We start from the raw sequence: 23,602 nt of genomic DNA on the forward strand, positions 1-23,602 counted from the left end.
TATAGCTTATATACAACAATGTCAGCCCCCAGGAACAGCAGCCTCATTTCTGAACCAATGACTTTGCAGGTGATTAGCCTTAATTCAGAAAATCAGAAAATCAGAAAATATTGAATATAAATTATATACTGAATTACTGAATTATATACTGAATATAAATTATATACTGTATATATATTTAATATTACTGGATAAAGGATATAGATTAGTTTCTCATCTCTGTACTTGAAATTTCCCCTCCACTATAAGAGTGAATGAAATCAAAGTGTTTTCCATTTAGTTTTAAGAGATGGGAGATGTGCCAAAATGACTATGTGATGACTGATAAAGAGGGATTATGCGGTACAAACAGAAAGTGTCTCTTCTCAAAGTTGTAGGAGATTAGAGGCATGTACCATGTGAAATGTTTCCTCTGTGATTCACTGATGTCGGCTTGTGAACAGCTGTGGTTCAGGCTATTTGAATTAAAAAAATTATCTTGTTCTATCCTCTCCCCACCCTTTCTATGCCTCTTTCTTGTCCTCACCCATCCCTCTCCCCCTCTCTCTCTCTCTCTCTCTCTCTCTCTCTCGCTCTCTCAGGAAACCGCATTGTGATGGGGAAGAATCACGTGTTCAGGTTTAACCACCCAGAGCAAGCTCGTCTGGAGCGAGAGCGCAGCGCCAGCCAGGACCAGCAGGGGGAGCAAGCCGACTGGAACTACGCCCAGAAAGAGTTACTAGAGAAACAAGGGATTGACATCAAACTAGAGATGGTGAAGAGGTGAGGGAGAAAGAAAAAGAGAGAGAGATGGAGAGATTGGGGTGGAGTGGAGATAGGAGACAAAGGATGAGAGAAGGATAGAGAAACAAGAACGCAAATACTCAGTGAAAGCCAAGAAACACATTAGAAAGATGCTGTCTTACTTTAAAGGATGCTTTACTCACAGCATGAGTATACATTTAAAGACTATGTATCAACGACAAGCCCCAAAAGACCACTGTTATGAAAGCAAATGGTTCATCTCTCCTAGATATAGTGCTGCTTCTCCTTCTCTGAGATATTATGCTGCTGTAAAAATGCTCTTTCACTTCTGTGAACAGCTGAGCAGGTCATCATTTACCATTACAGCATGTTAGTCATGGTCTTATAGATGTTTATCATTTATTCTTGTTAACTCTGAATAATAGGATAGAGGTTTGTTTTGAAAGTTGTAGCATTGCAATGACTTACACTGATTTATTGACGTACGTATATTGATTTATTGACGTATATTAATGTATTACACAATTGTGCTATTCGTTTTATTACTGAGAAATGGCCTTCTCTTTTTTCAGGGTAGGACTCAATGCAATTCAGTGGGACTCCTATTGAAACTCTTAATTAGCCAGTCCGAACTTTGTCTGAAGCGACTGTCAGAATTCTGTGTATATCTACTTTAGCCCTCTCTCTCTCTCGTTTCCTAAGGCTACAGGATGTGGAGAATCAGTACCGCAAAGAGAAGGAGGAGGCAGATCTACTACTTGAGCAGCAGAGACTGGTCAGTGATTGTGTGTGTGTGTGTGTGTGTGTGTGTGTGTGTGTATGTGTGTGTGTGCGTGTGCATGTGTTTTGCATATGTGTGTGTGTGTGTGTCTGTATGTGCGTGTGCATGTGTGTGTTGTGTGTGTGTGTGTGTATATGTGTCTGTGTATATGTGTGTGTTGTGTGTGACAGTGAGAGAGGCCATTCAGTGAAATATCATCAAAGTAAGTTTCTTATAGATACATAGACCTCTTATTAAACACTTTATATTTTTCAAAACAGTAAATCAAAGTAAATACAAATACTAACTAGAAAAAGCATTTCCTGAAGGAAATACCAGTGCATGAAATGCAAAAGTTAGGAAAGGAAGAAGAAAAGAAAGAAAGTGAAAGAAGGAAAGAAGAAAGGAAGGAAGAGTGGAAGAAGGAAAGAAGAAAGGATAGAAGAGTGAAGAAAGGAGAGAAGAGAGGATGAAGGAAAGAAGAGTGAAAGAAGGAAAAAAGAAAAGAAAGAAGAGTGAAGAAAGGAAAGAAGAGTGGAAGAAGAAAAGAAAGAAGAGTGAAGAAAGGAAAGAAGAGTGAAAGAAGGAAAGAAGAAAGGAGAGTGAAGAAAGGAAAGAAAAGTGAAAGAAGGAAAGAAGAGTGGAAGAAGGAAAGATGAGTGGAAGAAGGAAAGAAGAGTGAAAGAGAAAAAGAGACTGAAAATATTGAAAAAAGATAAAAATGGAGTGAAGAAGAGAGATTGAGTGTGAGAGAAAGTAAACTGAGAGGGATAGAGAGAAAGATGGAGAGATGGAGAGAAAAAAAGTAGAGAATGGAAGGTGTCTTAATGTTCCTAGTTACAGTTAAATTGAGAGGGACAGAGAAGAGGTTCCTTTGATTTGGCGCAGCTGTCAGTGAAGCACAGGTGCAAGCCAGTTTAAAGACCCTATTATGATGTCATAATGGCCCAATGTAAGTCAATGGGAAAATTTCGATTCGTTTTTATTTAATATCTTAAAAAGTATAAAGTTTAGAAAAGTAAAAAATACATAGCATAAGTGTCGTTTACAAGACCTACGCAACAAAGTTTGAATGAAGTTTCTACGTTAAGCGGTTCGGGCTGAATTAATCATAGAAAAAGGTAACAAGAATAAGAAGAAGAAGAAGAAGAAGAAGAAGAACAAGCCTAGGAATAACAATACAGAGCATTTCATGCACTGTAATTAATATAGTAATGTAATACTAGTTAAACAATGTACACATAGTATTTCTGTGCAATATGTTATGGGTGTCTTTCTCCTTTTCACCCCTGGTCTTTCTTTCTCATTCTGTGTGTGTGTGCGTGTATGTGTGTGCGTAGTATGCTGACTCAGACAGTGGTGATGACTCTGATAAGCGCTCCTGTGAGGAAAGCTGGAGGCTAATTTCATCCCTCAGAGAGAAACTACCAGCTAACAAGGTGACATACATACACACACACACACACACACACACACACACACACACACACACACACACACACACACTTGCTAACTCAGTTAGTCCGTCACTCTCACAGACCCTTGGTAGGAGCTGACATTTGATTTATGTAACAGAGTTAGTTCAATTTAAAACTCATTTAATGTTCTAAAACTTGACACACACTCACGCCTACCTACTCACACACACACACGCACACACACACACACACACAAACACACACACACACACACACATACACAAACACACACACATAGACACACATACATACACACACACACAGACAATTATAAATACATAAAAGTTGATTACACCACCATTTACAAAAAGAAAGCAGACACAAGCACACACCCACTCTCACACACACAATTATTTCTCACTATTGTTGAGTAGGTCAATACAGTTGTTTCAGTTAACCCATGTGATGCGTTTATCAAAGTACACAAGTTTCTCACACACACACACACACACACACACACACACAGAGAGACACACACACACAAACACACACACAGTAACCCCTCTTTCCCTCCGGCAGGTGCAGACCATCGTGAAGCGTGTGGGACTACCCAGCAGTGGCAAGCGTCGGCAGCCCCTGCGCGTCTACCAGATCCCACAGCGGCGGCGCATCTGCAAGGACCCGCAGCGTGTCACCGTTGACGACCTGCGCCTGCAGGCGGTGAAGGAGATCTGCTACGAGGTGGCGCTCAACGACTTCCGGCATTCGCGCCGAGAGATCGAAGCTCTGGCGCTGGTGAAGATGCGTGAGCTGGGCCGTCTGTACAACCGGCGCGAGGCCGCCGAGCCTGAGAGCTGGCAGGCAGTGGCCGAGGACGTGTGGGGCACCGTGGGCATGGGCGATGGTGCCGGCTCTACCACGGAGCCAGAGACGGGCGAAGAGGGAGGAGGAGAAGGTGGTGGAGGAGGTGGGGTGGGAGGTGGTGGAGGAGGAGGTGGAGGGGACTTGGGCGACCTGAAGGCACATATTGATAAGCTGACGGACATCCTGCAGGAGGTGAAGGTGCAGAACAACATGAAGGACGAGGAGATCAAAGCCCTCAGGGAACGCATGATCAAGATGGAGAGCATTATACCAGTGCAGGTACTCTCACACACACACACACACACACACACTTACACACACACACTAACACACACACACACACACACACACACACACACACACACACACACACACATTCAAACGCATACACACACTCACACATACACACACACAGCTGTGCTTGCTTGTACTGGAGGGACACCCATGCCATGCATATATTAAAACACACTCACACACACACACACACACACAAACAAACACACACACACACACACACACACACACACACACACACACACACACGCACAAACACACACACCACACACTCACACATTAAGATTTTATTACTACTTCACTGTGATTTCCTTGTGTGTGATCCAGGATGACGGCTCTCTGGAGGATGCAGACGATAGGGAAGAGGGCGATGTGGGTGAGGACCTGTTAGATGGGATGGAGCCTCCGCAGGGGGCCCCACGTGTGTCACGGCTGATGGAGGACGACCCGGCGTTCCGGCGCGGCCGCCTGCGCTGGCTGCGACAGGAGCAGCAGCGCCTTGCCAACCTGCAGCAGCAGGAGATCACCAAGAAGCTAAGGCGCAGCAGCGGCGCCGGGCTCAGCGGCATCGGGGTTTCCGGTGGGCAGGAGGGCCCTGTGGTTCATCTGCCGGGCACGGGCCGCTTCATCCCCCCACAGGAGTGCAAGCTCAAGTTCCCCTTCAAGAGCAACCCACTGCACCGGATGTCCTGGCCTCACGCCGTCACCGAGAACTTGGGAGAAGGGGGGGAAGAAGGGGACGGGGAAGGAGGAGGAGGAGGAGGAGGAGGAGGAGAAGGAGGGAAGAGTGGAACTAGTCCCTCCCCACCACTGCCTGTTTCTTCCCCACACCCTGTCCCATTTGTCCCTGGTCCCAGTGCTGCTCTGTTGCCCCTGCCTTTCCAGATGTCCCCCCACGTGCCAATCATCATGGGCCCGCAACGCATGCGCAACCCCTCGCCAAGCCGCGGGCCCTGGCAACCACAGCCGCAGCAGCAGCGTAACTACAACAACGGGAACTACAGAAACGGGAGCTACAGCAACGGTCACCTAGGAAACCAACTCCAACAGCAGCACCCTCAGCAGCCCTTCCAGCAGCACCAATCAAGGCGCTACAGGCGGAACTCTCTGGACAGCTCTGCTGCCCCTGGCAACCCGAGTCACTACGGCAACCACAATGGCAACCACAATGGCAACCACAGTGGCCCCAATCACCAGCAGGGAGGCGGGCGAGGTGGAGGGGCACGATATCGGCGCCAGTCGCCCGGCCCTGGCGACCGAGATAGGGGTGGTGGCGAAGGGTGCTATGGCAACCAGCGTCGGCAACAGGGCGGTCAGTCCTACCAGCAGTACCCTTTTGCGCCACCTTTCAACCACGGACGAGGACCTCCAGGAGAACACGGGGGATGGGGGCCAAAGGCACAGGGCTACAACACACCCCCCCGCATGAGACGACAGAACAGCGCCCCTGACCTGAAGCAGAGCAGAGAGACCCCTGTTTGAGTGTGTGTGTGTGTGTGTGGGGGGGGGGGTGTGTGTGGGGAATTTGACTGGCCAACAGTATGTGTGTGTCTGTGTGTCTGTGTGTGTTTGTTTCCTGTTTAACCCTCACTCATGTCTGCTTCTGCTGGTTCTCACAGGAAATGATGTCGCAAGCTGGTGATCATGTAGTGTGTCCTGTTTGGGAAGGGCTCTGTTCTAACGCACAAACATGAGTCAGCACTCGTTGCTCCTCTGGCATGCCTCACCAAATTACTCGACTTGCTGTGTTCCAGAATGTGTGTGTCTGTGTGTGTATGTGTGTGTGTGTGTGTGTGTGTGTGTGTGTGTGTGTGTGTTTGTGTGTTCGTGTTAAAAATGGAAATACATACCTCTCAATGTTACGCAATAGACTATTTTAGTATGCATGTGTCTATGTGTGTGTATGTGTGCGTGTTTATGGAATGGTTAAGCTACTGATAATCCCAAAGAAAAAGATCCTTGAGAAGGAGTTGCTGACATTGGCTACGTGTGTTGTATGTGTGTGTGTGTGTGTGTGTGTGTGTATGTGTGTGTGTGTGTGTGTGTGTGTGTGTGTGTGTGTGCCTATTTTACAAGATGAAGCACCTCCTTCATGTTTCAGGAGGAGTTTGACTTAGTGTCAGGAATGCAGAAGACATGAGAGGAGAATGCAGAGGGAAAGACGATGTGGACTGAGTCGGAGTTCAAAATGTAGGGAGAAAGCAGAAATAGGAAGTAGATCTGTTTTCAGCCGAAAGCACCTTACGTTTGTTCATCATTACGTTAGAGAAACACTCTGAACAGTCATGTCATGTTTCCTCTCTGCTGTTCATTACTATTTGATTTTTAAAGGTGTTTCTCTTTTGCTGTATTGAGCATCTTATTTTAGTTTTTTTAAAGTTTTGACTTTTATTTTGGCAGTTTGTTCTGCACCTCACCTGCAGATACTTTAGGTCACAAGAGGAATAGTGGTGTGAGAATCACTTTATTCTCTTTTTTCTTATTTTTTCATTTTCAAGTATGTGTGGGTGTGCTGTGTGGAGACTGATTTCTTTATCTATCAAGAAGTGAACTACTTCTTTTTTTAATGGGGTAATTGACCTGAGGACATCTAGTTGCCATGAAAAAATACGTATACAGTATTCCTGTTTGGTTGTGCATGGCAACTGCCAAAGAATGAAACATTTTATCGGAATGTTTTCTCCTTTGGGGTGTCCTAGGTAACAAGACTGAATTGTCATGGATATCAGATCCAGTGGTAGAGGAAATAAGCAAGTGGGTGTAAAGCTGAGGGTATGGAGAGAAATAGAGCGAGGGAGAGAGAGGAAGAGAGAGAGAGAGAGAGAGGGAGAGAGAGAGTAGAAAAAAGAGTACACAATGACTCGGAGAGAGAAGATAAGCAGAAAGGGATCATTTGGACGTAGAAAACTGGATGCTATTGGGAAGATTTTGACCAAGACCAGACTTGTAACGTCGGAGTTTCAATCGGGCACTTTTAAAGGGACGACTTTGAAAGGCCTCTGTCTGTCTCTGGTGCACAGGCGTCCTTTACTCTGAGGACACAGAGGCCTCGTCCCAGTCTCTCTTTTAGAAATGTCTCATTTGTCTCCAGGCATTTTGAAAAGGCTCCCCATGTTCCATTGCTGAGTAGCAGGGACAGTGAGACGCCCGCGGCCGGGAGGGACGCAGAGGTGACGCTGTTTAGTCAGCCAACTGTGCCGCTGCCTGCGGCCGATGACATCATCTTCACCGATGATGCCATTGTGCAGTCACAGAGCCGTAGGGATACATCACTATGACAACAAACAAATACGGATCGTGGAGAAGGAAAGATAGAACTAAACAGGACTAAAGCTTGGGGGTGGGGGGTTTGCAGAAGGACGGTCTAAAGTAAGCTGATTCCTGAACCCCTCCACGCACCAACATAAGTGCCCCAGTGGCATGTTGCCGACAGTTGTCATAATGACAGCTTGGGTTTATGTGTGTGAGTGTGTATGGCTGTGTGGGCGCGCGTGTTTGTTGTTTAAAACTTGACACTTAACACATTTAGCTAGGACAATCTATGTGTGTGTGTGTGTGTGTGTTTGTGTTTGTCTGTCCCCTTATGTTTATGTTGCTCCAGCTTGTGCCTTTGAATTGCCTCTTTGATCTCTGATGTGTTTAATCCTTTACTAAAGATGAACTTTACGTTGCATTTGACGTCTTGTTTTCTATTTTATTATTAAAGAAACGCTGCTCCTCACCTCTGCTCTGTGCAAACATATGTGTTTGTGTGTGTGTGTGTGTGTGTGTGTGTGAAAGAAAGAGAGAGGAAGATGGAGTGGAAATGACTGTTGCTCTTCTCTGCCCAACAACTTTGTGTAGTGATATGTCAAGACTGGTGGAAACTCGCCTGTTCCACTGAGCTGTTAGGAGTTTGTTTCGTCACCCCAGCTTGGTTCAGAAGAACTGCTGAAGCAGAACCAGGAAACGTTCAGGATAGATCCGGAACTTTCTCGTGATTTGGGCTTGGGGTGGTGTTTGGACTCCTGCTGGGATACTCCTGGCGTCGTGGTTTTGTCTTTTAATTTCTTTAGTTCTTTTCATTTCTTCCTTGATTTCTGGATGTTGAAAGACAGACGTAACAAAAGGAAGGGTTTGTGATAATCTGTGGTTGAACCTGCAAAAAAGTCAATAAAGGTAAAAAAAAGTGTGTTTTTTTTGTGTAATAGAAGACATACGTCTGTGTGTGTGTGTGTGTGTGTGTGTGTGTGTGTGTGTGTGTGTGTGTGTGTGTGTGTGTGTGTGTGTGTGTGTGTGTGTGTGTGTGTGTGTGCGCGTGTGTGTGGAAGGATGAAAATTATATTAAACATTTCAAATCATGGAATTACAGGAGAAAATCGAATCGAATTTGCATCTTTCTCACAGACACTGGTCAAAAACACACACTTGCCTCCTGCCTACACACACTCACAAACACACTCTTGATTCCTGCCTACACACACTCACAAACACGCTCTTGATTCCTGCCTACACACACTCACACACACTTTATTCCTGCATACATACACAAACACACACTTTATTCCTGCATACATACACAAACACACACTTTATTCCTGCATTCGCACACATGTTCCTCTTCCTCAATTAGTTTATCTATGACAGACAACCCTAATCTCCTGTGGAAAGGTAAAAAGTGCTTTTCTTTAGAAGGGTATTAGTGCTTTGTTAACCTGTCATTCATTTATATCTGGTTGCTAGTTGTGATTCTACTGTAATTCTGTTGTTTAAATCATACAGATCACTTTTTAAAATGTGAAATATGGTAACTGTATATTAGCCTGGTGACACCAGCCTACGTATTTCCGCCTGAATTGATTTCAAGCTCATACGGAATGAAATGGAGTCACAGGCTGGTAATGGCCAGGCTAACTGTATATGCTAATACTGCGTCTTGAAAAAATGATCGTGGAGACAAATGACTTATCATGGCAAAACATTTGTATGTATTGGAGGAAACGTTTTCTATTTCTCTTGCACAGAGTGGCAGTAACACACACACTGTACGATTGGAGGAAATAAATGTCAGATCATTTTCTATCTCCCTCGCACAGACTGGCAGTAACACACACACACACACACACACACACACACACACACACACACACACACACACACACACACACACACACACACACACACACACACACACACACACACACACACACTACACACATATCCTGTCTTCGCCTCATCATACAAACGCACATACATCTTCAGCTAGTTTCTCCTCTAAACAACAGACAGCCCTGATCTCCTGTGAAAGTTCCAAAGGTAACATATTAATTTGTGTTTATAAGAAGCTTAGATATGCACTGATGTCTTTATATTGTATCATGTTAAAGTATATTATATTACATATTTGAGTTACATGGAAAATATAATTCTACTGCACAAAACATTTGGTTATCTTGCTTAAAAAACACCAGCATGTGATACATACAATGTATTTCTATCAATATCCCTAAAAAAGTATTCATCCCTTCAAAAGGATAAAATGACTCATTGCTTTGCAGAATCTCCTGTAATACACCAGGGCTTGGGACATTTCTTCCTGGGCCAAAAGTGCATGTTTAAATTAGATGACCAGAACTTAGTAAATGAAAAGGGAACTGTAGAGGTTGTAGTAACTGGAAGATACATATAAGCGCTCAGGCACTGTGAGAACTAGCTTAGTCCATCTGAAGAACTTGTTTTTTTATGTGCACTCTTTACAAGGAACCCATGATTGAAATACCTCCAGCAATACTTATTCTACACTTATGATACACAATCAAAATCAGACAGAAAAAAAAGGAGGAGGAAGGCAGTCTACAAAAAGATAACAGGGTGGTCCACACATCGAAACCGTTCAAGCAGACGCCTAGAGCTGATCAAATGCCTTATGTGATTAGTGGGTGCATGTGATGTGTGGAAAAGTAGTAGTCTAATAATGACAAGTACACACTAAAGCAATACTTCATTGTTCTCGCAGAACAAATGCGGCTCTGCCGGTAGAGAAACCTTGATAAGAAAGTCTTTTTAAAAAGTGATAGCCAAAAACCTTTTTTCTGTGGGGACTTTTCCCTGTTGCTCCCTCAGTCAGAATGGGACTGCTCCTCCTTGTCATCCTCCTCTTCCTGTCACCTGCCGTGATGGCAGATAGTTGCCACAGCGACCGGAACAAGGACCACCGCCCTCGTGTGAGCTGCGTGGGTATGAGCCTGTCCTCTGTTCCCACGGCAACAGACCCAAGCACAGAAGTTCTGGTTTTGTCTCAGAACCTGTTGACGTCCCTGAACTGGGGCGTCTACTCGGGCTTCCCAGGCCTGCATGAGCTGGACCTCAGCCAGAACCGTGTTGGAACTCTAGAAGGTTCAGGTCTGTCTTTTTGTTTCTCCCCCACCGCCCCCTTCTCATTGTCATTCTCATTCAGCTGTACTTATGCACAAGACAACTGTGTTTGCTCTGCCTTTACACCAAGACAGTGGCTACTGTTCTATTTCATATTGTCTACCCCGTGGCCACCATACTGTCTCCTTCCCTCTTTTCTTTTCGTCTTTTCTTATCCATGTCTTTCTCTGTCTCTACCTCAGGCACAGTCCTGAGTAACCTCTCAGTGTTGCACCTCTCCAATAATCTGCTGGTGGAGGTGGGGGATAGGTCATTCGTGAGCGCCCCCCAGCTGCGAGAGCTGTACCTGCGGGGTAACCAGTTGCGTTCGCTTCACCCCGGGTCTTTCAGTGGCCTGCCTATACTGGAGGTGCTGGACCTTTCTCGCAACCAGCTCACCTCTCTCCCCCCGGACCTCCTGACCCAAATCTCATCCACCAATCTGAAGACGCTGGACCTTGAGGATAACCGGATACTGCTGATGCCCCATAACTGGTTCAGCTCCAAGCCAGAGCTGCCGTACGTCTTCCTGTCCAAGAACCCCTGGCGCTGCTTTTGTGACGTGGGCTACCTGCAGGTATACCTGGATGACCAGGCTCACAATGTTTACATCCACACGAAGCCCCAGAGCGCTAATCCCCTCCAAGACATCGAGAACAACGCAGACAGCGTTGTGTGCGCGAGCCCGCCCTCGCTGGCAAACCGGCCGATCATTGACCTGAGCGAGGAGGAGTACTGTGATCCCTCTTTGCCCTCGGAGGCCCCTGCGCCACCTCGCACGTTTGGGGATGCGGACAGGGAAACTACCACTCCAATGACCACAACAACTGACCACATGACTACATCATGTCCTACAACAACTGCCCCAGCCACAACCTCCACTGCAGTCCAATACGTAACCATAACACTTTTTCCGGTCACCACAACGGCTGTCTCCACCACTCTCCCCACCACCACAACTGTCTCCACCACTCTCCCCACCACCACGACTGTCTCCACTACTCTCCCAACCACCACCACGACTGTCCCCACCACCACGTCTGTCTCCACCACTCTCCACACCACCACGGCTGTCTCCACCACTCTCCCCACCACCACGGCTGTCTCCACCACTCTCCCCACCACCACGGCTGTCTCCACCACACTCCCCACCACCACGGCTGTCTCCACCACTCTCCCCACCACCACTACTGTCTCCACCACTCTCCCCACCACCACTACTGTCTCCACCACTCTCCCCACCACCACGGCTGTCTCCACCACTCTCCCCACCACCAAGACTGTCTCCACCACTCTCCCCTACACCACCACTCCCAGTCAGCCCTCCACTTTCCCCTCAGGCAAGATCATCTTTGCTGGGTCTTATGGCGAGCGAGCAGGGGCCAGAATCTGGTGCACGTGGCTACTTGCGGGGCTGCTTCTGCTTTGTGTGCTGTCCGCTCTAATCAGCGGTCTGCTCGGCCTGGGTCTGGTGTGGGCTTACCTCACCCTCTACCAGCCGCTAGCCAGGAGGGTCGCCGGAGCTGCAGATGCCCGCGCCCATGTCCGCCTTCTGGATTATCGCAACATGCCCAATTCTGATGGGGAGACTGCCTATGGGGTGGCACTCGCACCTGTGGACATGTCGGGTGGGGTGCAGGCAACATTCCGCTCTGTCCTGTTCATCGCAAAGGGGGGCGAGGGAGACGAGGTGGAAGAAAAGAAGAAGACCGAGGGGGATGAGCAGGGGAGTAATATTGGAGAAGGGAAAGGTCACAGAGAGGGAGAGACAGACATAGAAGCAGCGGTTACCAGGACTGAACTAGGGCTTAAGGCAGTGGGAGCAGGGGTGGCATCGGTGAAGAGAAGACATGAGGGAGAGACAGAAGCAAACAGGGGGGAGAGTAAGGAGGTGTTCCGGAAGACCCTGTACAGAGTGTTCAGCCGGGAGGAAGAGATAGAAGGATGGAAGGAGGTGGAGGAGCACTGGGAAGAGCAGCGAGGGGTGGAAGAGGGAGGGGAGAAGAACAGCAGGAAGAGGATAAGCGTGATAGGAGGAGCGGGTGTGGAGAGGAAGACCCGCTACAGCCTGATCTTAAGAGAAGAGAAAGCAGAGGGTGATAGCAGGGCAGAGGAGCAAGGGATGGAGTGGCTGGTAGGGGAGTGGGAGATGGGGGGATTCGGGGGCGGGATGAGTGAAGGTCAGTGGGAATCCCTTATTAGTGGGACGGGGGAGAAAGGACCTCCTTTTAAAGACCCATCATCTAAATAGCGCATTTGATATTTTATGATAGTGTGATTTTCAGCTCCACAGATTTATACAAACTCAAACTGAATGTCACACTTACATTACAAGTTCCAGAATGTCTTCTGGTTAAAACGTATTTCTTTATCTGCAGTTGTATTTGTAATCTTTTTAACCTCAGATCTGTACTAAAAAGTACGAGACATCAAAACAATCTATTCTTTCATTAAGCGCTATATGTTGGATCAGCTATATACATATATACACATCAAACGTTAACACTATGCCTCTTTTTACTCAACACTGTGCATGGATAAGAGTTCTTGCTTAAATAAATGATACTGTTGCACCCATAACTGTGCTGTGATCTCTTTCGAGTAACCTGTTAAAAATGTATGCTATGTTGTTGCATTCTTGTGTTGCTCATCCTTTATCTTGGCAAAATGACAATCCTGAGCACACCATCACAGATTACACAACACTTCTAATGGATAGGAAATCGTTATTTTCCTCAACTTTATTGAAAGTCCTTTTTTAACAAATTGACATAACAAATGTAACTGAACATGCATGCATATATATGTATAGCCACAAGTGCATCACACAGTGGAGAACTTTGGCAGCTCGTTGCCAAGGATGACCTGCCTCTCCACTCCCTCCTCAGAGATGACAGCCATTCGCACCACTCCCCCGCTAGAACCATCTCTCTCCATGGCCAATGAAATTGCTGCAATGGAAAAACACAGGTAGCATGGAAACTTACATTAAAGAGGCATTATGGAGTTTTTTGTAGAAATGTAGCTAGCTAACAAGAGAACTGGCACTGGGAAGAACAGACGTTCCCAACAGTAACCATATACCATCAAAATGAACCTGAGGCTGGTATAGAAACTAGCCACCACCAACCACATACCATCCTAACTAAATAACTAAACACACTACATATTATTGCATATTACATATTATATACATGACAACTTTGAAATCCAGCAGTTTGTCTCAGTATCTTAACCGATTCAAATATCTATGATAATTTTTTCCAATGATACTGCCAAAACAATCCCTCACTCAAACATTGTTGTAGCACTATCAAAGAGATTTTCACAAAAGGATAAAATTAATATTAAATTTTAATAGTAATTACTACTTCAGAAATATTTGAGGATTAATTGACGCTGTCGTTAAGTGTAGTAAGATACCCATTAACTATCATTAGCTGGCACACTATAGACTGAAGATGATCCAGATTAACGGCCTGTGTACAAGGGTTTGTTCAACTAAGCTAAAACCAAGAGCTAAAACCTGGTACAATCTCATGTAGCCACTGAGATGCAAAGATTATGAGTGATTTAACATTGTCTGCTCAACTGTATCAAAAGCCTACAACAATACTGGCCCTAAAGATAAGATGGGAGTACTCTTGCTTTACTTTCCGCCGCTCGCTTTGCACTTGAGATCAAACAGACCACTTCACTCATATTAAGCCTCAGAGTATCAACTATCCTCTTCTCCCAACAGTCATCCCTTCCCATCTTCTTCTCTCTCACCTCCTGCTGTGAAACGTAAACACTCCTCCTTGGTCATGCCAGTTTTGAAGTTGGAGTCCACGTATCCGTAGATGTAGGAACTGCCAGATCCTCCCACTGACACTGGCTGCCTGGTAAGCATGCCTCCTACAGGGACAGTGTACACCTGCAAACAAACACAGACACATCTTGAGTAAGCATCCAAGATATACACATGGACAACTATTACACAAAAGATAACAGGTTCATTGGGATTTAGGGCCATCTATCATTGAGGTTGCAGATTGCAACCAACTGAATACTTCTCCCTTCCCAAGTGTGTATGAGAGGCTATAGTGACCTTTAGGCGCCATATAAAAAGCAAAAGGCTCTTTCTAGTGGCAGTGTTTTAGTTTGGCCGTTCTAAGCTACTGCAGAAACATGGTGGAGCAACATGGCCGACTCAGTGGACAAGGACCCGATCCCTATGTAGACAGGAAGGGCTCATTCTAAGCTAACAAAAACACAACAATTCGTAATAACAGCCAGATGATTATTCAGAAATGAAAACATAATTTTGAAAACTATATAATTTTTTCTGAAAAGACCACCGTAACTCCAACATACAGTACATCTACACAACCATGCTCTTTCACAAGGAAACTCACCTGTCCACCTCTTCTCTTGTCCCAACCGGCCACAATGATCCCAGCCATCAACTCTTCCCTGTATCTGTAGCACATGTCCTTAAACAGATTGGCTGCTGTCTGGATCAGTGGGGGCTCATCCAGCTCAATACTGAAAACCAGACATGAGATGGATCACTGATAGTCTGCATCATTTTGAGAGTTAAAGTGTTCAAAAGGGTCCTCACCTGTGGAATCCCAGCTGGTAGGTGACTGCGTCAGCAATGGCCTGAGTGTCGGCAGCGGAACCGGATCGGCAGCAGAAGATTCGGTCGTGGATAGGGGTGAGCTTGTCTGTTACTCTATTCGCGATGTATGCCCTACAAAAAAAGATTGTGTCATGTTGTGACAGCGAATGCCGGTCACACATATTTTTACATCAAACACCTAACGTTCAAATTACATAGCCGACTTACCCAGTGGTGGTCCTTGAGTCGGCCCCCATTACAACCCCGCCGTCAAACTCAACTGCCATAATAGTGGTCTGGAAGTCAAGGTAAGTATACAACCTAGCATTAGACTTTAAACAACATTTAAATCAACTTGTCCTCAAATGATAGGAGAATAACCCTTAGGATGAAGTCCACTTAAAAATGATGTAGATTAAAAAAAAGCGTGGCTAGGGCAACTTAACGTCTCTGCTTTAGTAACTTAGCTTAAACGGTACGGTGAATGAATGCACACGGCCTTAAGTAAGTGCAACTGTAATGCAGTCATCAGGAAAGTAGATACTTTAACATAATATATACCAGATAGCTATGTATCTACTTCGCTGACCTCTCAGCGCTCTATCTAAACGTTCAATAACGTTAACGTTAGTTCCATTACACAGCCTGCTAAGCTAACGGCTAAGCTAACTCACGTTAACATTGGTTTCTACGGCTCATGGCTGGCTAGCATTAGTAGCTAGTCCTCTTTTGCTGTATCATTCAGCAGAGGGTTGAGAGAAACTACTGTTCTCTCGGTCTACGTGTTTTCACCGAAATACAAGAAACACTTTCCTCAGCCAATTCTATCTAAGTTTCCTTACCCCAGTGCTAACTTCACGGGAAGTCCAATCTGGAGCGAAATCATTAGAAGAAAGATGCTGCGAGAAACCCATTGCTGATACCGCCGCCATCTTGGTGTATACACTATTTACGCTGCGCAGCTTATTCTGGATGACAAACATTCTACGGTACGCAAATACCGTAGATTATAGCGCTTTCCTCGGCACTGCCTAATTAAAATTACCGTTGGCAGTGCAATGCTAACAGATGCAATGTTGTCAGTTATCAGACAATACCCGCCCAAAGAAAATCTTTAAATGACAAACAATGTGTTAAATTACCGACAAACTCACTCCTCAATTACTATATTGTAAGCAGGCATCAACGTAGTGATCCTCTTGAGGTCCTTCAAAAGGTTCCAGTCAGGAAGAGGTAAACACCGCTCTGGGTTGTATTTTTTCTAAAAATGATAATATTATTTCAATTGTTAAGTTACTAAGAAGACCATCTCAGAAAATGTCAACGTATGTATCAGGTTTTTAGTGGTTCCAGTCTGCAGACATGTCATGTGGCGTAAGAGTAGCTTACACATACATACACAAAACCCAAGCAAATTGCTCATATATTCACGTCCTAATTTTCTTCACCGTATGCCTGTAAACTTCATATTTTGATGGACGCAATCCATTTCAAAATTTGTCTTGTAACAAATAGTTACGGTTTGGGTTCGATTTATTTAATTCGTTCACAACTTTCCTGCCTGTAGCCATTAGCTGACTGTCTATGTCACATCTTTGCAGATGACCGTGCACAACCTTTACATCTTCGACCGGAATGGCGTATGCCTTCATTACGGTGAATGGAACAGGAAAAAACAGGCGGGGATATCCAAAGACGAGGTGAGACTACAGCCTATTTTCTGTTAAAAGTTCCCTGAGCTCTGATCTGATGACTGTGACCCATAACACTACACGTGAGGCTATCATAGAGATTGTATTTCTAGGTGTTTTGTGATTCCCTACTGCTTTTTAGAAGATGAGTGGTTTTAGACCATGATATGGGAAAATATACACATATTTATTTGCTAAAGTGACAAACCCAGGCTGCGAATGCGGTCATAGAGGGCAAAGAAAATGTCCTCCAGACAGTTCAACCAATTGATATAGTATTAAAAAGCTCTGTATTCAAAACCTGTGATTATAATCTGCCATCAAACGTGGAAAACCTTTATTCGGCCAACCATTGACAAAACTTGCAGTAAGGGAAATAGAACGCAGCACCACAATCGCCAGATTGTTTTCATTAATTTCATAATCAAAGATATCCTCGCAGGTAGAGTAATTGTCTTCTGTCTTTTTGAGAAAAACATTTCGAAAAGTCTGGAGCTAACTCACTCTGTTACAACATTAAAGCTGTGAACTCCATAAACTCCTGTGAATGATGAGTCTCGATCAGCAAAAGAAAAAAATGAGACTCACACTCACGGGGGGTGCTGGGGAGGTGGGTCACACAGGGCGTAGAGAAGACCCAAACAGTTGTCCTCAAGTCAGCATTGGCCTTGCAAGGTTTAGGATGTGTTTCATCACAGAACTGTCATATAATATTGTTTACAGCACAAAAATAGAGATTTAAGTGTGCAGTGCCTCTTTAAAAATGTGAGTTGTTCAGCTCCTGACTGAAGTTAGCTGACAAACTATGTTAGCTTCACTAGCAAACAGTTAAACCTAAGCATTAGGCAAATAGGCTGACAATGTTGCTGGCGCCTAAGTTGAAAGTTTTTTCTGAGCTGTATTTTATCACAAGTTAATGTTTTAACACAATTTAGAGGAAAACTGTATCAAAACATACCAATTCTAGGTGAATTGTTTGCAGCCATGGTTGCAGTCATTATACTGTTAGCTGGCTACAGCACTACAGAAAAAACACTGTACTATATATAGGAATGTGAAAATGTCTCAAAACAGTTATACTTACTGTCTGCTCAATCACACAGGTCTAAAGCAGTCTTTAAGTGTATAAATATAAGTCCTGAATACCGTTTACAACTCTTGATGCTCATAGAAACATGCTGGCCCCAAGCGGTTGTTTCAGAAATATAGTGAAATATAGAACTGCCACTGCTGGACGCTATGAGGTCTAGATGCAGAGGGGGGCTGGGGCTGCGCGGAGGGTGTGAAAGATGTTTTCCTTTTGTGTTACTCTGCCCCTCTTCCATTACCTCCATTCCTTGTTTTTTTTTCCTACCCCATGTCCCTCTCTGTCTTTCATTTCTCAGGAGTTTAAGCTGATGTATGGGATGTCGTTTTCCATTCGATCTTTTGTCAGTAAGATGTCTCCACTGGACATGTATCCTACAAAATGTTTTGTGTGTGTGCGTGTGCGTGTGCGTGTGCGTGTGTGTGCGTGTGCGTGTGTGTGTGTGTGTGTGTGTGTGTGTGTGTGTGTGTGAGAGAGAGAGGTAAGAGAGTAAGAACTTCCAGAAAGTTTTGCAAACAGAGAATGTACCACATGTAACAGCAATTTCCTTTCAATAGCCCAGAGGTGGGTTACACTATGGAATTACAACTGCTATGAGAGTGCATGTCCTTGATTAGGCCTCTGTGTCTTTCTGATCGCTGTATGATTTATATGCATGAATGTCGTTATGGTTGTACAGCCCTTGACCTGGTAATTGTTCTTGATCATAGAGAATACAGTCCTTGCCTAGGCCAATGTTTTATGCCTGCATTTCTGAGAGTGATTGGTTGTGCAGTGTGTGTGTGTGTGTGTGAGTGTGTATGTGTGTGTGTATTGGGTTTGTGTCCTTGACTGGCGCGTTCAGGAAAGATGGTTTCATGACCTTCCAAACTAGCCGCTATAAGCTTCACTACTATGAGACGCCCACCGGCCTCAAGATCATCATGAACACAGACCTGGGTGTGCCCAACGCCAGAGACATCCTTCACCAGATCTACAGCACGGTATGTGTGTGTGTGTCTGTGTGGGGGTGGGGGGGGGGGAGGGGGGTATAAGAGAGCAAGAATCAGTTTTTGTTCATGTTACGATTTTTATTCAGGGCAAATTACTTGAAATTGGACGGCGGTTTTAAAAGGCGCCAGGTTTAAAAGGTCTTATTTAGTACACAGAATGCATTCTGTCCTACAACATGCATTCATTTATTATAAAAAAAATATGTTACACTCCAATGCCTTTTGTCCACGAAAAATACAGATGCATTTACTGTAACAAAAAATGTTAGCCTAGGATATCTATTAAGTCGACAGAATCGTCTATGAAATTGTTTTATTTTGTCTCCAAAGTAAGAAGTGCATTAAGCCTTTTGGCCTCAAAATGAAAAGCCTGTCTACAAAATAAGGTCTGTTACACCTGGCATCCCATAGGCTGTTTGTAACACTGCTTGTGTGTGTGTGTGTGTGTGTGTGTGTCTGTTCGCTCGTTCCTGTGCCTGTGTGTGAGCAGCTCTATGTGGAGTACATCGTCAAGAACCCGTTGTGTGCGTTGGGAGACACCCTGCAGAGTGAGCTCTTCAACAGTAGACTCGACTCGTTTATCCGTGCACTTCCCTTCTTCAGTGCCCGTGCCGCCTAAATCTGACCCAAGATCAGTTCAAACAGTCGGGCGTGCTCCTGAGTGCTCTCTCTGTGGCTCAGATCACAGGATGACCCCTGCACAGCTGTAAACATACAGCTTACACCAGACCCCAAACCACAGACCAACTGCAACACACAGCAACAGAAAACATACAGATGTCACAGTGCCCAAATTCCATGTAACGTGTGATAAGTCCACAAGATTTACTTGAATATAAAATACTGCACAGAGGCACCCACAAACCAGCCAGGTTGGATAGATAGGCAATGCCCTTACTTGTCCTTTTATGATTTATGACATGAATTATGTCAAATGGATACATGTAAAAATTGTTATCTGCAATTAATAACTTGTGAGTAATATGTTATAGGTTGGTTGTAACATGTTAATAGGTTTCTTGGCTTAGGTCAGAGGTGGGAATGGGAACAGGCAGAACAAGAACAAGAAGGTTGTCTTTTTTTGTATTTTGTTCAGGATTTTGCTTATTTTGGGGGGGGGAAACCAAGGGAAATAAAACGTACTCACTGACTATGGATTGGATTTAATATTGAAGGTTACAGATGACACAGACATTGTGTGTGTGAGGGAGATAGGGAGAGAGAGAGAGAGAGACTGACATAAAGTGTGTGTGTGGTCATCTGTGTGCAGTTGTGTAATACTGGCTGGATTGCTTTGACCTCAGTGAAATATATTATTTATAAACAGCTAATTGTTTCATGTAACATATTGCATTAAAGAAGTGTTTTAGATTGATGTGGGACTCAAAATGTTTGATTGAAATAGTGTAACTTCAAGAAGCATTGGAACTATTCATATTTCAATGATAATATATTAAGGCTGGGTTAATAGCTAATGCGTGGCTACCTCCCCACATTACGACACAAACAAACACGCACACACACCCTCTGGTCTGTGAGCTGCTGCTCCTCTGACTCACTGTGACTAGCCAGCATGTGCCGCTGCAACAATTATGTTTGTGTGGCTGGGTGTGAGAGAAGGGGGTGACGAATATTTAACTGGATCTACTGTACCCCTCGCAAATATGCTGGAGTTGCAGTGAGCATGAAGAGACCCAGGCGGTTAGGAAGGAGGATTTTATTTCTGTCTCTTTGTGCGTAGTGTAATGAACACTGATGATTGTGTGTGTGTGTGTGTGTGTGTGTGTGTGTGTGTGTGTGTGTGTATTCTGTATGCTGTGTTTGCTGGAAGTCAGCTGTAACTAATAGGCTTGTGTGTGTGTGTGTAATTTTGGAGAGTTTTGTCCCTGTCCAGAGTGCTGAACTCATTTGAGATAATCCCAGATGAAGGTTGGTAATATAATCTCTGGTCCCTAATCCAGAAATGTGATAACACATTCTCTCTCTCTCTTTCTCTCTCTCTCTCTCTCTCTGTCGGCCTTACACAGTCACATACACACATGAAGCCATAACAAAGACAAAGTGTTTTAGTTCTATACGTGGAAAATAGCACAGATGCAATTTGTGAAGCGCTATACCATATTATTTGTGTAATAAGTCATATCCATCATCACGCATACACACACAGGTGCCTTGCAAACACGGATTGGCTGCGGGGGAACAATGTCACTCTCAGCTCCATTAGGCACAGTGGAGTCAGGCCACCCCCACGTCACATACTGGCATACTCAGAACAGCAGCGTGTCTCTATAGGTTCTATCTGTAAACTGGATGTTTGTAATATGCTGCCTGTGGCGGCTGCATTAAACACACCAACTCAGGAGGAATGTTAGGGTGGGAGGCAGTGGCAATCTGCTCAGGTGGTCAGCGTGGGCGATCACCGACCCCAGGTTTGTACACCAAGGTAAATATGGATACTGCGTCAAAAGAAGAACCAGTCTTTGCAGGCGTGCTCATACTGTGGGCTGTGCGTTTTTCAGCTCGCCCAGCAGACCAAGGAAGTGCTTGTGGTCTGTGTGGATTCTGAATTTGTGACCGTAGACAAACTGATGAATCTTTTAAGAGCAAATGCGTTCTTCTTTTCAGCCGGTGCCAGAGCACAGGATGCAGAACAGACTGGGTGCCTAGTTCCATCCTGATATTAATGAGACTGTCAGCTGCAATCACCAGCAGAAGTGTTGGGTCGTAGTGGGCCAGGAGCACCTCTGATGACAGCAAGGCCTTTGATCTTCTAAATGCCGCTGATGCTGTGTTCCATTCCCACTTCTCCCCGGAACACAGTAAGACATGCAGTGGGGGCAGGAATGGTGGTTCGGTCTGGGAGGAACATGCTTGACTTTCACAGACACTGCCTGGTGCATTCAGAAGGAACATATCTAACTTGACTCCTCAAGCTAGTTTAGCAACAATCATTGCAGGGTAGGGGGTAGTGCTTCACCCGAGAAGTCACATTAACCCTCAGTTTATAGTCCCCACAGATGTGGATTGAGCCTATCCCTCATACACTGGGACAGATGTTGATGGAGCCTATGGCTATAACAATGGGATAGATGTTGATGCAGCCTATCCCTTGTCGCCGGGACAATTGGGCTGCCACTCAGTTGAATGGCTCAGCTGCCATCAATTCATTCTCAACTTTTGTCCTGCAGGTCTAAAGGCAGAGATCATGCTCTATAGAAACGTGGTGGAGTAGCCTCACATGCATTGATGGTAACTGGTTCCTTTTAGCTCCCCCCAGTTCAATGCGAAAGACAGTGGTATTGTGATGTGTGGCAGCCTCCAGAGGGTAGTCAGATGACAGTCCTTGAAAAGATTGTCCGGTAACAGGCAAGGATTTCATCCAATCACATTTGAGCAATTTGGCACCCTGACCAGGTACCACCAGCTCCCTTACACTATATGACTGTCCTTTATGTTCCACTGTAACCTGGGTAGCCCCCCCCCCACACTGATACTTATGTGACACTGTAGCCTGGATAGCCCCCCCCACACCGATACTTATGTGGCACTGTAACCTGGATAGCCCCCCTCAGACTGATACTTATGTGACACTGTAACCTGGATAGCCCCGCCCACACCGATACTTATGTGGCACTGTAACCTGGATAGCACCCCCCCCCCCCCCCCCCCACCGATACTTATGTGACACTGTAACCTGGATAGCCCCGCCCACACCGATACTTATGTGGCACTGTAACCTGGATAGCCCCCCTCACACTGATACTTATGTGGCACTGTAACCTGGATAGCCCCCCCCCCCCCCCCCCCCCACACTGATACTTATGTGACACTGTAACCTGGATAGCCCCCCCCACACTGATACTTATGTGGCACTGTAACCTGGATAGCCCCCCCCCACACTGATACGTATGTGGCACTGTAACCTGGATAGCCCCCCCCCACACTGATACTTATGTGGCACTGTAACCTGGATAGCCCCCCTCACACTGATACGTATGTTCCACTGTAACCTGGATAGCCACCCTCACACTGATACGTATGTTCCACTGTAACCTGGATAGCCCCCCTCACACTGATACGTATGTTCCACTGTAAACTGGATAGCCACCCTCACACTGACACACTGGCCCTTGTAAATGGAAAAGCAGGCGCTTAAATGTATTTTCTGCCATGGCAGTGCAAGAGGGCCTAGTATCCACCTCAGAACAGTTTGACTACCATTTACTTCTAGTTCCACATCCATATGACTGGGTGCCTTCACAGCTGTGGGCCTGACTTTTCTCTGCTGCCATGCATCAATCTATCCTCCAATGTAGCTTTAAAATCACAATGAACAGCCTGTTGCTTCAGACGAGCAACACAATAGTTAACAGGTTCATCTGCATTGCCCATGACTGAACTTTAAACCTCTCCACTACTATATTACTCTTAGGGTCATAATAATCCTGCAGTCTGGCAACTAAGGCGTTGAAAGATATGGCAGTAGGCTCTGCAGGAGCTGTAAAATCTCGTAGCGCCCAGTTGGCTTGCACAGTTAAAAGTGTGGCTCTCTATTTAACATAGTCTCTGCATTTGCTCTATTGCTCTGTGTTGGGATCAAAAGCCTTGGATTTTCCAAACATAGCCATTACTGGGTTCACCCATGTGACTGACAAGAAACAACGGTAAACTTCAGCTACAGCCTGTGCTCATCCTCCATGTGTTGTTGCTATAGTGATCATTCAGAAAGAGCTTCAGTAGCAAACAGTGGTTCTGG

General features: G+C 45.3%; 3 protein-coding genes across 6 annotated transcripts in view; 2 read left to right on the plus strand and 1 right to left on the minus strand.

The window, feature by feature from the left end:
* The window catches only part of LOC308382460 (kinesin-like protein KIF1C), a 25,687-nt gene extending 17,433 nt beyond the window's left edge, over nucleotides 1–8,254 (plus strand). Inside the window, exons 19-23 of the mRNA XM_080860188.1 lie at nucleotides 582–762; nucleotides 1,447–1,519; nucleotides 2,845–2,943; nucleotides 3,502–4,065; nucleotides 4,408–8,254. Of these exons, the coding sequence (XP_080716314.1) occupies nucleotides 582–762; nucleotides 1,447–1,519; nucleotides 2,845–2,943; nucleotides 3,502–4,065; nucleotides 4,408–5,562 (2,072 nt within the window). The 3' untranslated portion in view covers nucleotides 5,563–8,254. The remainder of the gene's footprint in view (nucleotides 1–581; nucleotides 763–1,446; nucleotides 1,520–2,844; nucleotides 2,944–3,501; nucleotides 4,066–4,407) is intronic.
* A 4,925-nt stretch (nucleotides 8,255–13,179) lies between these two features.
* On the minus strand, nucleotides 13,180–16,059 carry psmb6 (proteasome 20S subunit beta 6; the record flags this gene model as incomplete). Its single annotated transcript, XM_080860190.1, has 6 exons — nucleotides 13,180–13,424; nucleotides 14,245–14,389; nucleotides 14,871–15,000; nucleotides 15,077–15,208; nucleotides 15,305–15,372; nucleotides 15,919–16,059. The coding sequence occupies 6 exons, from the start codon at nucleotides 16,057–16,059 to the stop codon at nucleotides 13,297–13,299; spliced, it is 744 nt and encodes a 247-aa protein (XP_080716316.1). The 3' UTR covers nucleotides 13,180–13,296.
* Nucleotides 15,348–20,221, plus strand: trappc1 (trafficking protein particle complex subunit 1). Of its 4 annotated transcripts, none has more exons than XM_080860192.1 (5): nucleotides 15,348–15,384; nucleotides 16,678–16,776; nucleotides 18,153–18,223; nucleotides 18,699–18,837; nucleotides 19,337–20,221. In XM_080860192.1, the coding sequence occupies exons 2-5, from the start codon at nucleotides 16,678–16,680 to the stop codon at nucleotides 19,463–19,465; spliced, it is 438 nt and encodes a 145-aa protein (XP_080716318.1). In that variant the 5' UTR covers nucleotides 15,348–15,384; the 3' UTR covers nucleotides 19,466–20,221. The 4 variants fall into 4 exon arrangements, with proteins under 4 accessions (XP_080716318.1, XP_080716317.1, XP_080716319.1 ...); XM_080860191.1 differs by lacking the exon at nucleotides 15,348–15,384 and adding an exon at nucleotides 16,272–16,309; XM_080860193.1 differs by lacking the exon at nucleotides 15,348–15,384 and adding an exon at nucleotides 16,301–16,325.
* Nucleotides 20,222–23,602: the final 3,381 nt, after the last annotated feature.

The sequence above is a fragment of the Sprattus sprattus genome (assembly GCF_963457725.1).
Source record: "Sprattus sprattus genome assembly, chromosome: 21".
In the NCBI taxonomy this organism is placed as follows: domain Eukaryota; kingdom Metazoa; phylum Chordata; class Actinopteri; order Clupeiformes; family Clupeidae; genus Sprattus; species Sprattus sprattus.